At 38.7% G+C, this 16,233-nt stretch overlaps 1 protein-coding gene across 1 annotated transcript; it reads left to right on the top strand.

Annotated features, from left to right (window-relative positions):
• Positions 1–388, top strand: MYCTH_2306052 (uncharacterized protein). Its single transcript, XM_003663797.1, has one exon. It carries the CDS (start codon positions 61–63, stop codon positions 343–345), a length of 285 nt encoding a protein of 94 aa, XP_003663845.1. The 5' UTR covers positions 1–60; the 3' UTR covers positions 346–388.
• The last annotated feature ends 15,845 nt before the right edge of the window (positions 389–16,233 follow it).

Raw genomic sequence — 16,233 nt, 5'->3', positions numbered from 1 at the left:
CAAGTCACCAACCACAACTGGATAATTACAGGTTTCGTCCACAGCCAGACGAAGAACCGCATGTGGCGCAAGAACCGACAGCGACAGCGTGGTACGACCTGCGTCGGCCGCGATCTCAACCGCAACTGGGACGTCCACTGGGACAGGAAGGGGGGCGCTGCGACCGGACCGTGCCGGAGCACGTACCGAGGGTCGAAACCGCTCGATGCGCCCGAGACGCGCGCCCTCGCGGTAGAGCTGCAGGCGATCAAGGAGAGCCAGGGCGTGCGTCTCTTCATCGACTGGCACGCGTTCGGGCAGCTGGTCATGTACCGTAGGTCGCAACGACCTCCCCCTTCGTCCTAACGCCGCACCCTCCTGTCTTGTTCCCTGCCTGAGCCATCTTTTCTCTCTCTTGCTTTTGTTCCTTTTTTTCCCTGTGCGCTAACAGGACTCTGTGGGCCCCTTCCCACTATCTGGTTAGCATACGGCTACTCCTGCGAGAAGAAGCTCCCGCCATTTTCCGCCGTGAGCTGGCTGGCGGGCGAGTTCGCCGAGGCGATGGGGAAGGTCCACGGCAGCAAGTACAGGGCGGGCACGGCGTGCGAGCTGCTGTACCCGACCTCGGGAGACAGTGCGGACTAGGCGTTTGAGGTCCTCGGGGCGGACTACGCTTATACCGTCGAGCTGCGGCCCGGGATGCGAGGAAGGGCAGGATTCCGGCTGCCCGAGAGCCAGATCTTGGAAACGGCGGAAGAAGCGTGGGGCGGGGTGAGGCATGTGCTCAAGTTTATTCGCCATCCATGATGCCGATGGAAAATGCTCTCTTATTGTTTTTAACTATCACCGGGTTCTCATCCGCCAAGCCGGGAGGCGTCCATGAAGGCGCATTGGGCTGGCTGCACAAGATTGCACCGAAGGAAACACTAATCCGTACCGAATAATCACTGCCATTGTCTCCCCTCCCCTTCCAATAATTAAAGGAAGAAGCAAAAGAAAAACTAAATATAATTGCTATTAGCCCACAAAAACAGTGGCCGAAACTAGCTCTACTGAAACAAAGATATTAATTATTCACCCTACTTAGCTCTTCGATTTCAGGCCCCTATGTACCCTCCCACATTTGCACATTCTATCAGAAGCTATAGAGCTTCTAAGAGTATTAGCCACATACATGCCACAGCGTATAAGGCGTCGTTGCCAACGCATTGGCCAGTCCCTTTGTCTATAAATATTAGTCGTTTTGTCTCCTTTGTAGATAGTTTAACAAGGTACTGTCTCCTTCGTACAGCCTCCCACTATAGATTGCTTTTAACGCTCCCGGAGCTCCTACTACGTTCGGCAGTTATAAGCCCGGCGCCTTGACTACTCCTCTGCCGACGTATCTTTAATATCAGTGGTAGCTTCTTCTATTACGAACTCTCTTACCCTGCTTTAATACGCTTGTGATGACGTGTCTATTATGTCCGAGATCCTAGTCAAGACTTCTATATACCTTATAAGGCCTAGTTCCTAGAACTTATAGTATATTAAACTATAGTTATAGACTAAATTTGCTAGTATCTAGGGATTTGTTAACCTTAATAGCGACTATAAGCTAGATCTAGAAGTTCTATAGTGCCTAATCTATAAGTAAGCTAGAGATAACCTTATCTTAGCTTCCTAGGAGCAACTCTAAGAAGGATTATCGCCCTTAATATCTATAGACTTAATGCCTTCTAATATAGCTATTATAGCTAAATTTATATAACTGTAAGACTCCTTTTATAAAGATATTATATATGTTATAGATATTAGTAAATAGATAGAATAGCTATAATGCTAGCTAGTATATATTATGGACCTTAAACTTTATAAAGCTATAAAAGTGTATAGGAAGAAGGATATTAACCTTATCAAAGGGATTATCTAGGCGCTTTGCTCTATACTTATACTATCTATTGTAATGCTCTATATAATGGTTACTATATAATATATAACTAGTCTTGATATAGCTAAGTGTTTAGGAGTTAATCTGTAGCGCTAGATTTGTAACTTTAATATCGCCTTCTAGCGAGCTATCTAATACGATATCCTAGAAATGTAGGGTATATAAGGACTTTATACCTTTCTTAATACTATTATTATATATATTCTACTAACCTAGGTAGTAAATAAGAGGATAGAAATCGAGCTTGCTAATAGTATAGGATAGCCACTTCCGGAGCTTAGTACCCTTATTACGATGGCCGAGATCCTAATTAATAATAATATGTAACCTAGAGTCTCTTAGAAGTATAGAATCTTTTTGATAACTTATATACTAACACTTTCTATAGCTTAAAAGAGTAGTAAGGAGAAAGGTAGTAACTTATATACTTAGTAGCGTAATATAAGATATCCTTATAAGCGTCTAAGATATCTATAGGATCTAGTAGACTATTATATACTTAAGCAAGTTATCTATAGTAACGAGTAATGCTTATACCTTTCTAATAAGGAGTATAAGAGGATTTGCTAAGAGCTTAATAAGCCGAAGTAGGCTAGACTAAAAAATTAACTTATTACTAAGTAAGGGGAGCTATTCTATTCTAAGTAATTAGGGGTAGGATACCTTAGTTCCTTTAATATATCAATTATTAGCCCTTAGCTACTTAGTAAGCTCTTGACTTACTATAGGGCGTTTAGTATAATCGCTCTATAGTGTTATCCTCTTTTAGAAAGTACTCTACTAGACTTATATGGCATGACCTACTTAATTAACGATAAGAAGTTCCTTTTACCCAAGACGTTTATTAAGGTAGAAGATCCTAAGTTCGTTAAAGTAGGTATAATAACCTTTCCTATTAATAGGAAAGGCACTTAAGTAATTAAAAACATTTTAGATAGACTATATAAACTATATACTAAGAGCCTAACGCTTAAAGATATTACTATCGTCAAAGGATTCTATATTAATATTATCTTGGAAGCTCTATTACTTAAGGTAGGCGCTTAGTACTATAGCTTAGATTACTTATTACATTTCGAAATACTAGAAAATAACATCATCCTTTATAAGTTAGAACGTAAGTATAATCTTACCTTCCTTAAATATAAGCTACTTTCCCACTACTTAAGCTTCCTGGACTATATCTTAATTAGTAAAGTAGGTATTATAAACGTTTATATATCCTTATAGAATATATTCACTATATACGGTAGAAGGTCCTAGATACGAGCGTTACCTACTATAAGAGAGGATACTAAGGATCTTTAGCACTTAAGAGCTAGCTACCTTAGACTAGAAGCATTAAAAGCGCTTATTAATAATGCTAGAAACGTCCGTATTAAGGGGATAGTACGTATTAAGTACGAGAGCTACGCTTATACTTACGTAAGTAAGGTCATCTCTAGGAAAGCACTACTGTGACGAACCCAACTCAGACTGCTTCTGAAAGGGTCCAGACGGAGGTAGGTTGAGCGGGACAAGCAGGTAGGTCGTCTAAGGGATTCGGTGAAGCCAAAGGGTTTACAACAACACTTAGAGTTGTCTCTCACAGTAATTAGCAATGCTTGGTATGAGTACTGTGATTGTGATTGTTACCACTGGTGAACTCCTAGAGTCCACTATAACGAGTGACTATTTATATGTATATATACTCCTAGGATCACTAGCAGTCGTGGTGATCATTTATACTGGCTTACCTGGCTCATATCGTGAGCCAGTGATCCTCTGTTAGGATTATTTCTTGCCAAGTGTGATCCTGTCCTGATTGGTCTATCATTCCTTCGGCTTGATTGGCCCGTTTGTGCCAGTGGCTTAGGCGGCATCTGTATGTATATTTCTGTGACACGATGCCCTCCCTCTAAGGCTTTCAACCCAAAAGCCCTCTTTTAGGTTATTTCAAATAGCGCTAACATCCTTTCTATATATATCTTGTAATTTTTTCCCTTTTCCTGTACTGCTAGTAACTAACAAGATGGTAGATTGTGTTTCTAAGCGCTAATCCTCGAAATCCCAATAGCGCGCCGTGCTTGCTTCTTTTATTGATTCTTCTGGTATAGATGTTATACCGTGTTTGTAGTGTTTTAAGCAGAACTTGGCTTGTCGTATGGCGTTAGGCTCTTCTTGCTGTAGCGAGTATATACGTCGGGGTCATTCTTGCGATGGTTCCGACGTAGCGTCTACTTATTTATGACCTGGTTTGTTACCTTAATATTTGTAGCTAATTCTTTATAGTAACAAAGATTATGTCCGAATAAAAGCGTGTAGAACAAGAAGAGGCCGATGCTAAAGAGGCCCTTTTTGTCCTTTAGACCTAACTTTAGATGGCTGTCGGTCGATTAGCTCGTCTTCGTCGCCAGAAACGTTTCTTGAAGGAGCGGGGTTCCGAGCTGTTTCGTCAAGGCATACAGTCTCTAGAGGAAATAGAGGCAGAAGAACGGAAGGTGCGGGAGTCCGAAGCACGCGTTATTAGTGATATATAGTCCTAGGGTGCTAACGTCCTGTTTGACTGGTCTTCTTTAGGCCTGGATTTGTTAGAGGCTGACTTGGCCGTTTTATCTAAGCTAGTGCCTACGGTCGATCTAGGTTCTGCCGGTAGAACTGTTCTAGTTTCTTAGGGCAGTTTAAGTTCTTAACTAGTTCCTATAAGTTATCTTCTAGTCTAAAATCAAGCCATTTAACCAGGTACTATAGTTCCCTGTTAATAATATATAAATCTAGAATTTCTTTGACGTCTTATTTTTCTTCCTCGTCCTCTACTTCGATGTATATGGCAACCTTGGCGCTCTTTGGTGCTGGTTCGAGAAGTGAAATATAAAAAACATCTGTCTGTAGTCATATAGATGACGGTAACGATAGTCGGTAGTTAGATGTCGAAATTTATTCTTTAATAATAAAGGGTCTGACCTTCTTAAAGTCTAGCTTTATACTTGGTCGTTTGGTTTATAAGTTCTATATAATCAAGTAGACTTTGTCTCCCCTCTCTAGGTAAGGTCCCTCGAGCCTGTATTTATCGTAGTAGTTCTTTATTCTGGTCTTGATAAACTCGAGTTCCTTTTTGAGCTTTTCATATAGTGTATACATTTGTTCCACTTTGACTGCTGCTCTCGGCACTGTGACCTTTGGTCTTTGCCTAAGGTCTGCTTTATATCTGTAGTTTACAAAGAACGGTGTAACTTTGGTCGTTTCTGTTGGCGTTATGTTGTAAGCGAGTTGTGCTATTGGCAATAGTATGACCTAGTCGTTTTGCTAGTAGTTAATATAAGAATGGAGATATTGCTTGACAACTTGGTTTAGTTGCTCCGTTTGTCCGTTAGTCTGTAGGTGATATGCTGTTAATAGCTTGCTATTAACGCCTAATCGTTATATTAACGCTTGCTAGAACTTTAATACGAACTTCGTGTCTCTATCGGTAATCTATTCTTACGGCTAAGCATGTACTAATATAACTTGCCGATAGATTACGTCTGCTAACTATTCTGCTATCTAGGACTCCTTATAGGGAAAGAAGTATACCTACTTAGTTAGGCGATCTACTATAGTAAGAATACTATTGTAGGTTACTCCTATAGCTATATCCTTGGATTCTAGCAGCTTCGTAATAAAGTCTATCGTAACTAAACTCTATAGTTTGTCAGCTATTAGCAGTGGCTAAAGTAGCCTATATAGCTTATGTCATACCGTTTTGCTTCGATTACAGATGTCGTAGTTCCGTACAACTTCCTTAACTTGTGCCGTTAACTATAGAAAGTCGTAGTATTTCTTGACTTGTACGACAGTCTTCGTGACTCCTTTATATCCTCTGAGTTTTGACTTATAGAGTTCTCGAATTATTCGCAGCTATTGATCTTTATTATAGATGTATGCTTTGCCTCGGTACCAGAGTTTTCCATCTCTTTCTTCCACTCCGTTAGGTACCAGTGGTCCGGGTGCTGCTTGATACTATATCTCGTTGATCCTTTCTTCTCGAAAGATTACGTAGCATTCTAGGAACGAGTCGAGTAGATCATCTTCTATAGGCGTCTGTGTCTCGTGATATAGCATTCCGTCTATCTGTTCCTTAAATAACGGTGGTGTCGTTCCTGTTTGTCCTTTTGTATGATCCGTTCGTCGACTTAAGATGTCTGCTCGTACGTTCTCTTTGCCCTTCTTGTAGCGGATCTCAAAGTTGAATTCTACGAGGAATTCTGCCTATTGTATTTGTTGTCTGTTAAGTTCCTTTGTCATTATGAAGTATCATAAATTCTTGTAATCTATATATACTTATACCGGTTTAATTATACCGCTGAGGTATAGTTGCTATTCCTTGAAAGCTTCGACAATTGCAAGTAGTTCCTTGTCGTGGATCGGATAATTGAGACGTGGTCTATTGAGCTTCTTTAAAAAGAAGGCTATAGGATGTAGCTTCCTTTGTCTGTCTCGTTGTCCCAATTGTCCTCCGATGGCGTAGTCTGAAGCGTCTGTTTCTACCTCGAATAGCTTCTTAGGGTCTAGCAGTACTAGTACTAGGTCTTTGGTAATGGCGTTCCGGATCTACATAAATACTTACTCGTGTTATTCTTCCTATTAGAATTTAGTATTCTTCTTAGTAAGTTCGTATAAAGGTTATATAATTGCTCTAAAGTTCCTAATAAACATCCGGTAGAAGTTTATAAATCTAATAAAGCTTTATACTTCTGTAACTAACATCGGTCGTAGCTAATTCTTAATAGCTTTAACCTTTAAAGGTTTCATCCGGATTTGTCCTAGGGATATTTTGTATCCTAAAAAGACTATCTTCCTAATATAGAATTCGCTCTTTTCCTTGTTAACTAATAGCTTGTACGCGTGTAGCGCGTCTAGCACTACTTTCACGTGCTTCCGGTGTTCGTCTATCGTCTTAGAGAAGATAAGTATGTTATCGAGATAATATACCGCAAATTTGTCGAGAAAGGGTCGGATAGCTTGATTAATTAGGGCTTAGAACGTTGCCAGCGCGTTCGTAAGTCTAAATGGCATGACGAGGTACTTGTAGTGGCTATAAGGTATCCTAAAGGCCGTTTTCCACTCGTCGCCTTCTTTGATCCGTATATGGTTGTAGGCCGATGGCAAGTCAAGACGTGTGAAATATTAGGCTCCTGCTAACTAATCTCGGAGCCATGAGATTAGTAGTAACGGGTATTGGTTTTTTACGGTCTGTTCGTTAAGTTGCCGATAGTCAATATATAACCATAGCTTTCCGTCTTTCTTAGGTATAAATAGGATTAGGTAGCCTGTTAGCGATGTCAATAGGCAGATATATCCTCTTCGAAGGTTCTCCTCCAAATATCGCTTAAGTTCTTCGTTCTATGTCTAGCTCGTATAGTAGATCTTAAAGAACTTTAGTTGTATTCCTTCTTTGAGCTTGATCTCGTAATCCTATAGGCCGTGTTCTAGTAGTCCTTCTAGATGTTTCGGTTCAAATGCTAGGTATCCTTTGTATTCCTTTGATACTTCTCTAGTCTTATCTCATCTCTCGGTTTTCTAGTAGTATATAAACTTGGTTCTATCTATAGCAATACTAGCGATTTCTCCTGTCTTAACCTACTACTCTAATTGCAGTGCTCCGCATTCGTTAACGGAGAGAATAGCTATCGGCGATTTAGCTCGTTCCTCCTATCGCGATACCGATGTCGTTATACCGCCTCTTCTAGAGTCTATAGTGGTCTGTCTGCTACTGTCCGTCTCTTGCGGTAGATCTATAGGATATGCCTTTCTCTGAGCATCGTCTGCTCGCGATCCTTGCGTACTCCCTATCTCGCTAGTCGAATACAACTCCATTTGGGGTTATAGGTGGCTACTATTCTTCTAGCTAATGTCCAGGTCATAGTCTTTATACTATAGTAACCCTAATATTATATCTTTGTCGTTACCTATATCTACAATGCTAAATATAACTACTATAGTCTTTCCTACCATAGTAATGTCGATCGGTTCGGTCTCCCTACGTACCTATTATATTAGAAATGGCCCTTTAACTATGCTATGCTTCTGCTTCATTCTCTAAGGTATCTGTAGCTAATTTACAAGCGTTAGCGAAATCAGGTTCATCTCTACTCTACTATCCACTAGTACGAGCATTTCGTGCTGTTTCTACTATGCTGTTATCTATAATCGCTTGTCTTGCCGCCGTCGTCCAAAGATTGTAGCGATTTCCTATGTTTCTGCTGGGAGGTCTCGATATAGTGGTCTCTTACGCTAGTCCCTCCTATATTACGCTACCACTTGCCGCTATATAGGCGTTAATGGTTTCTAGGCCCCTCAAAGGGCCCTAACCCGTTTCCTAGGTCAGTGCTAACCTCTTCGGTTATTTGGCTAATAGCGGCTTCGTCAATCGTGCTCATTTCCGTAAGCCATTAAGTGCTTGCGGTTTCCTACCATTAGGTCCGTTCTGCTTTCCGTCATACGTGCTATAGCTTCGTCTGAAGCTCCCGAATTCGCAATTTCTTTTTGTCCGCGTAATAGAGGTAATCGTTACTCTAGCACGAGTCCTATATATCCTGTCCGGTTCCGTAGTACCTAGGCTAGGCTCGTCTTAGAACTACTATAACGCTTTCTAAATTGTAGGCTTCGATCTTCTAAAGTAATTCGGCCGCTTTGTTTCCTATATTGTAGACCTATTCTACGAGGTATAAGCTTCCGTCCTTGTTTCCTTATTAGGTCGGCTAGTGATTATTTTCGAATTTGTCGCGGAAGTAGTATCGGCATTCGTGTGCTACACACTGGAACCAAGGCACTTGCGTATATACCTCGTGTTAAGGGTGTAATTACGTGGCGTTGCCTAGGAGGTATTAGAATTCTTTCCTAAATCCTTCCCATTATATGTAGACCGTAGGTACTCTAGTGCTAATATAAGAGTATTTCTTCTAGTAGCTTTCCTATATACGCTTATCTTTTCCGCGGTTCATGTACATAAACTAGTATTCTAGGTTTCGTACGTCATTGCTAAGTTGCTAGCCGTCAAGATACTCGGTATAGCTATTAGGCCTATTATATATCATAGGCTATTCTCCTTTAATAGTTTCCACGATATATTGGAGTTCCCTTATCTTGTCCCTCATTCTATCGCTCTACTAGGTAAGTCAAATCAAGCGTCTATCCCGTTCACGCAGTTCCACGTTAAGCCGAAAAACTTCGTTACGATACTATTCGATTCGTTCCTAGAGGAATAGAACATTAGGTCCGGGTCTTTCGATTCCTTAGGTGTCGGTTATCTACGATCTATCCTGCCTCTACGTGACCGTAAAACCCTACTACCTTAAGGCTAGGAGAATCGAAACTGGTGGTATATACTCTCCTACTATATCCTATTTAGCAAGACCTGTCTCTAGGTCTATAGTAACTAGTTTGGAGTATAGTGCTTATTCGTCTTTACCGTTGCCGTCGTGTCTGAGACTGTCTATATCATTGCCCTTGTCTTTGTAGCTTGTAGCTGCTACTTCGATGACGTCCTTAGTGGTTTCGTCGATGGCCGTAATTTCCTTTCTAGGGGCTGGTTTCTATTCTTTCTTCGGGCTCTGGCATTCTTGCTTATAGTGCCCTTTCTTTCTATAGTTATAGTAGGTAACATTGGACTTGTCTTTGGTCGTCTTCTTCTAGTCCTGCTTCTACGTTACGTCTATATCTATAGCTCTAGGATACGTCTTATACGAGGTACTAACGTATGCTCGCTTTTTCTTGTCATTAGCCTTAACCGTAGTTCCGTTCATTTGTCCTCGTTTCTGCTACTCCTGTATATAGAGTCGATCATCGATCCTAATAGCCTATACAATATATTTATCTAGAGTCTTAGGCTGATTATACTTATATAGCTTGTCCTTGACCTTTTCCTTTAGGCCATTATAAAACAATTATATCAATGCCTTATCATTAAGCTAAGACTTGAGTATGTCCTATCTAAACTATATAGCATAGGAGGCTACTGACTTGGTCTATCGGAGATTAGCAAGTCTTTCTTACGTATGAATCTTCTTGTCTTTATTGCCGAAAACCTTTTGAAGCTCTTCTTCGAAACGGTTATAAGATCGGAAGACTGCCTGTATAAACGTGTCTTAGTCGTCTTCGTCTTCCTTAGTGAGATAGTCATTCTATATAGGCTCGAACCATCTAAGTGCCTTGCCCTCTAGCCTTATAGCTATATAAAGGACTTTGGCTTTGTCGTCCGGAAACTTGTCGTTATTAAGCCGGAAGTAGGATCGGAGGTTTGTCAGGAATCCTACAAGATCCTCCTTAGTTCCTCTGTATTTGCTAGGTGGTTCGATCTTGATGCGGCTCGCCTTGGCAGTCTCAAGCGCTTCGATTTTAGTATAGGCCTTGTTAACTAACTTCTACGAGTACTTTTCGCGATTCTCGAGTTCCTTAATTCGAGCTTAAGCAGCCTTGTCTCTCTAGTCTAACTCCTAGATCCGTTGCTAGAGTTGACTAAGCTAAGTAAGCAGCTGTTCGGCCGTAACGTCGGTAGCCATGTCGATGTCGAGGTCGAAGTCACCTCCGTTCTGAACCATGACAGAACAAAGGGAGTGGTAATAACGTATGACGAACCTAACTCAGACTGCTTCTAAAAGGGTCCAGACGGAGGTAGGTTGAGCGGGACAAGTAGGCAGGTCGTCTAAGGGATTCGGTAAAGCTAAAGGGTTTATAACAACACTTAGAGTTGTCTCTTACAGTAATTAGCAATACTTGGTATAAGTACTGTGATTGTGATTGTTACCACTGGTAAACTCCTAGAGTCCACTATAACGAGTAACTATTTATATGTATATATACTCCTAGGATCACTAGCAGTCGTGGTGATCATTTATACTGGCTTACCTGGCTCATATCGTAAGCTAGTGATCCTCTGTTAGGATTATTTCTTGCTAAGCGTGATCCTGTCCTGATTAGTCTATTATTCCTTCGGCTTGATTGGCCCGTTCGTGCCAGTGGCTCAGGCGGCATCTATATGTATATTTCCGTGACAACTACCTAAGTAGAAGTCTATATACCTATTCTAGCAAGTAGCCTAGGATCTATTCGACCATCTTAAAGCGATTAATAGATCGTAATAATTGCTTATGATTATTAACGAGTATAGTAGGAAGCTCTTCCCTTTCCTCTTAATAACAAAGTCGCTAGACCAGATCATAGGAGTTATCTAGAACTTCGAGAGCTAGGTAAGACGTTAATATAGGCTTACTATCTATAAGATTAAGTAGGATAACGATATTATAACAATTAGTTTAGCAAGGTATAGACCGATACGGTACTAGACTTAGGCTATGGAAAGCGGTATTAATCTTAAACTTTTACCTTTATATACCTATAAGCCTAATAGACTAGTAAAGCAAGTAAGGTAAGAGCTAATCTTATACTTAATTAAGATACTTAATAGCGTGAATTTACCTATAAAGCTCTAATTAGAAAGCGTATAAGTAGTAGCGTACTTATGTATAATAAGCCTAAGCCGTGCTTACTTGTTTAGAACTCCTAACGAAGTGCTCTATAGCTAGTTTAAATAGTACTTTTGCTAGTATAAACCTAGCTTAATAATTATATTAACTAGTGACTTATACCTAGATTAAAGTAATATCTTTATATATAGATACTAGATATATATCCTTTATAAGGATAGAAAAGCTAAGCAGCGTACGAAAGACTTTAAAGTGTTACTATATAGGCTAATAGGGTATCTTATGGAATATTATATATTTAATATTTATCGTATTTAGATACCTAAGCTTGACAGGATCATCATAACTTATAATGTTTGCTTTAATAAGAAGACTTTCTACTATCTAGGCGAAGAGTAACCGATAGAGTTATTACTAGCGGTAGCAAGCTAGGAAGTTAATTAGTTTGATCTTAGCAAAGATTCCTAGGATACCGACTTTCTCTAGAAAGCGTTATAATAGACCTAATAACTAGTAGAAGACTTTATTATAGTAGCTTAGCCACCTCTATTATAAGAGAGTCTAATAATAGACTAACCTCTCTAATAAGGTTAAGACTTAAGGGTAAGGGAGCTCTCTAATATATAGCCTATAAGCAAGTAATCAGTTCTAGAGACTCTTATAGTAGAGATGTAAGTAATAGACGAACTTACTAAATAGATAGAGAGCTTTAGAGGACTCTTAACCCCTAAATATACGCCTAAGCCCTTAGTAACTTACCCTATACTAGCTAGTAAAGGGGATGTCTACTAGGAAGTAAGAAGGTTTAAATTAGGGCCTTCCTAGTCACTAGCTAGCTAACTAGACGCTAGAGAGAATAAGGGACCTGTTAAATCTAATAGAGGAATACCTTCTATAAAAGAATCTAGCACACGCAATAATAAGCTAGTGCCAACCCTCTAGGGCACCACTTAGCACCTCTAGAACCAAACCTCCGTCCGGTTAGATAGGGAGGAGCCTCGGCTCAAAATGTCCAGGGCGTCCAAGTATTCGCGGTCATAGCAGGCAAGTCCGACCATCTGGACGGTAACGACGATAGGGGCAAAGATAGCGATAGTAATGTCCCTCTAGATAGACGTAAAAGAGTCTACTTACGTAGAAAAAGATATTCCTAACTTATAAAAGAAAGAAGAACTATATCCTATTACTCTAATCTATTAGAGTAAACAAGTGTTTAAAGCTATCTGTTGTCCTTGTCTATCTATCTAGCACCCCTAGATAGGTAACCCCTATTTATACCTATTATATATAGTAAAGCTCTATGGAACTAGAAAAACAAAATTATACCTTATATCCCTCTAGTTATATTAAGAATTCCTAACCTTAGTCTATACTTTCCCTTCGAATTTGCCCTAAGGCTCCTATTAGCGAATTCGGACCTAAGACCTTACTTACGTTCCTTATAACGCTTAGCCTATTTAGCTCTATTATTACCTTTAGGCAAGGGCTGTTTCTTAGATGCCTAATGCCTTTGCTAGGCTTTTACTTTGGTATCTAGTATATCCTAGCCTATGAACTACGGCAGGTACTTAGGAACTAGCTCTAGATCTTTAGGCCTTAAACGTTCGAATAGTAAGGGCCAAGTCTATTTGGCTAGATTATCGTTAGGACGATGCTAGCAAGCCTATCCTTTCTTAGCGGCTCGGGTCAAGTGTATCTCCTATATCTATGCCAGCTTACTTGGCTTTGTCTTAGTCTAACTAGATGGCCGTCGTGTTACTAAAGACGCCTACTTTACTAGTTACTATTATTACGACCCTAAAGGTTTTCCTTATCCTTCTATAGCTATAACTTACTTTTCTACCTATTCTACTACACGCTAGTAGATAGCTATCCTTGGCTTATAAGGGTACTTAAGTGCCTATTAGAGTAGCTAAGGTAGCCTAAGTCCCTTAGGCGCCTTGCTAAGGAATCGCTAGACGGCATTATCTAAGGGAACCTAGCGATCCTTTTTTATAACTAGTTACTCCTTTATTAGCAGTAGGTTGTCTTTTCCTTCCTTTATCTAGATAGAGATAACTAATTTAGCCTATCCTAACTATAGCTATAGCTATAGAACCGGCGGCATAAATACGTCCTATATAGTTATAGTATTAGCTTTCTAGGCGTTATTAATTAGCTAGAGATTACTATCCTTCTTAAGGACTAGGAACTAGTTATTATAGTAGCTCCTATAGCTAGGCTTGATAATCCTATACTAGATCTGCTACTTTAGGAGGTTAATAACTTTTGGTATTAACGGCTTCGGGATAGGGATACTCTTTAATTACCATACCATATAAGGAATAATCCAGATAACCTAAGGAGGGATAATATTAGGGTAAATCTGCCTATATTTAGTGAAATTCTATACTAGGGCGGCTTCCCTATTCTATAGGACCTGTATAAAGAGTTTCTTCTCCTAGTTAGATAGAAAGCTTCCTATAGATGTAAGTAGCGTATTAAGCCGTTCGGCCGTAAGCCACGTCCTAGGCTCTAGGTCCGAAAACCGTAGTATAATAAGGCTATCCTACTCTAACCTAAACTTTATCTTTTTAGTAGCTTCCCCTAGGCACCGTTCCTACTAGTTAGGGTCGCTATTAGGTACCAAACCATCGCTAATAGCCGTATCTACAAGGTAAACTTTTCTAGCCGTAGACTTTTATATAATAAACGTCTATACCTCCTATAACCCTTTTCTGACCTCTAATGCAAGTTTCCTAAGCGTTTTCCGTCCATCTAGACGGCTAGGCTCGTCTGTTTCGCCCTCCGTTTCCTGGTATCTCCGTTTTAAAGCGTCCTATCTGATAAGATAAAATGTCGAAACTTTAGTAAGTATATTAATAAGAGGTAGGCAAGAAATCCTTAGTATTATATTAAAAATGGCTTTACTAGCCTGATTATTAAGAAATCTAAGTGGAATTTTGCTATCCTAAATGTTAATAAACGTAGGAATAGCGGTAGTTATTATGATTAGATGCTAGAGTTTGTCCTTTATAAGTTAATGTTTTCTTTCGAATGTCGTTTTGGCTATAATGTCCGAGATAACCGATACTTTAATTAATTTATTCTCTATAATAATGTTCACTATAACTAGATAGCTAGCTTTATAACTAAACGTTAGGCTTATATTATAGATAAATAGTATACTTAATAAGATTTAGTAATTATTAGTATCTCTATCTAGAATAAAGAAATGCTTATAGATTAAGATAGCCTTTAAGATAATTATATTAACCATTTTCTCAGTAAATAGCTTACTATTATAAAGACCTTAGGAAATTACTATCGTTATCTATATAGGGAGATAGTATCTCTATACTAAGCTAAGGGTAATTATATTATATTTAGATCTAATATTAATTAAAGTAAGCACCTTCTTACCCCTTAGATCCTTAAAGTTATAATAGAGCGTTAATAATATATATATCCATATAAGAATACCTATCTAGATCTTCTAGCTAGTAAAGAGTATATAGATTAGAGCCTAGAAGGATATTTCGATTTCTTCTAAATCTAGCTAGTCTTACCATCTAATGAGATAATCGCTTTAGAAACTATCCGTTATAATAGCTTACTAGCTATTACTAGTAACCCCTAGAAATGCCGGAACTATAATTATAGACTCTTCTTCCTTAATACTACTCTATATACCTAGATAGCTAAGGTATATCTTGACCTCTTATAGCGCTCTCCCTCTTATTCATAAAGCCAGCGTATTAGGGAAAGGAATAGCTAAGCCCTTATGCTTGATCACCTCCTAAGGACTTTTATAATCTTGCTTAAGGAATGTAATTAGCACGTTTTTAAATGCTAGGGAGATCTCTAAGACCTTATTAATAGTAAATGTCTTTGCTTAAAGAGCCTTACTGATTAAAGAGAGTATATTATAGGCTATATTCTCCTTGGTTAATTTCTCTAATTCTTTAAAGTGAACGGTTTATTTCTATCTAGCTAGGGGGAGAGCTCCCTTACTAGCTAGATTAGCAGCCTTCTTAGTAATAGCTATAACCCTTTAGCTTATAACTAGAAGGTAAGCTCCTTCTACTTCTATATTCCTTTTTAGTAATTAAATAATCTTTATTTTATTAGTCCTCTTTTATTAGATAGGATTCTATATTAGCTTGTCCTCCATTTCTATAAAATAATACTTTATAAAGGTAGTACTTTATATTATAGTTATTATATTATTATCCTTATCGGAAATATCTTTACTATTAACCTCTAACTTAATAGTATTAAAAGCTTATATCGCTATCTAGTCAGACTGTAATATATCTATTGATAAGCCCTTGTAGTCGGTGGCAAAAATAGGGTTGTCTATCTAAGACGTTATCCGTTTTACCTACTAGATAAGAGTATATCTACCTTACTTATAATCTATCTAGAAATTAATCTCCCTAGCCTTAGTATAGTTATAGATTAACTCTAGGGAAACTCTCTTAGTATTAGTAAGGCAATTAAGGGAGGTTATAACTACTTTTAATAGGTATAAACCTTTAGTATACTAAAGGAAGGCCTTATTAGTAATAAGGTTTAGGTCTAGATAGTACTCCTAATTATACTCCTTTTAGTAGCTCTTTATAAACTGTTAATACAGCTCCTAATTAGGAAGATCTAGCTAAAGAGAGGTATAAGTGTAAATAATATACTATTAGGTCCCTTGATTAGCTATAATAGCTATATCCTTACTAAGGATTTTGACTTACTAGCTTTCCAAAAGATTAGAATCTCTCTTACCTAAGATCTATTTAAAACCAAGCTAATAGACGAGACCATTATAGATATTCTTTACTAGGACTAAATACTTATAGGTAAAATATATCTAGTTACTATAATAGTAATAGCTATAAGGTATAGCTA

The sequence above is a fragment of the Thermothelomyces thermophilus genome, chromosome 4 (genome assembly GCF_000226095.1).
Source record: "Thermothelomyces thermophilus ATCC 42464 chromosome 4, complete sequence".
NCBI lineage: Eukaryota > Fungi > Ascomycota > Sordariomycetes > Sordariales > Chaetomiaceae > Thermothelomyces > Thermothelomyces thermophilus.
The sequence above is the reverse complement of the archived record's forward strand: the minus strand, read 5'-3'. Positions and strand labels throughout refer to the sequence as shown.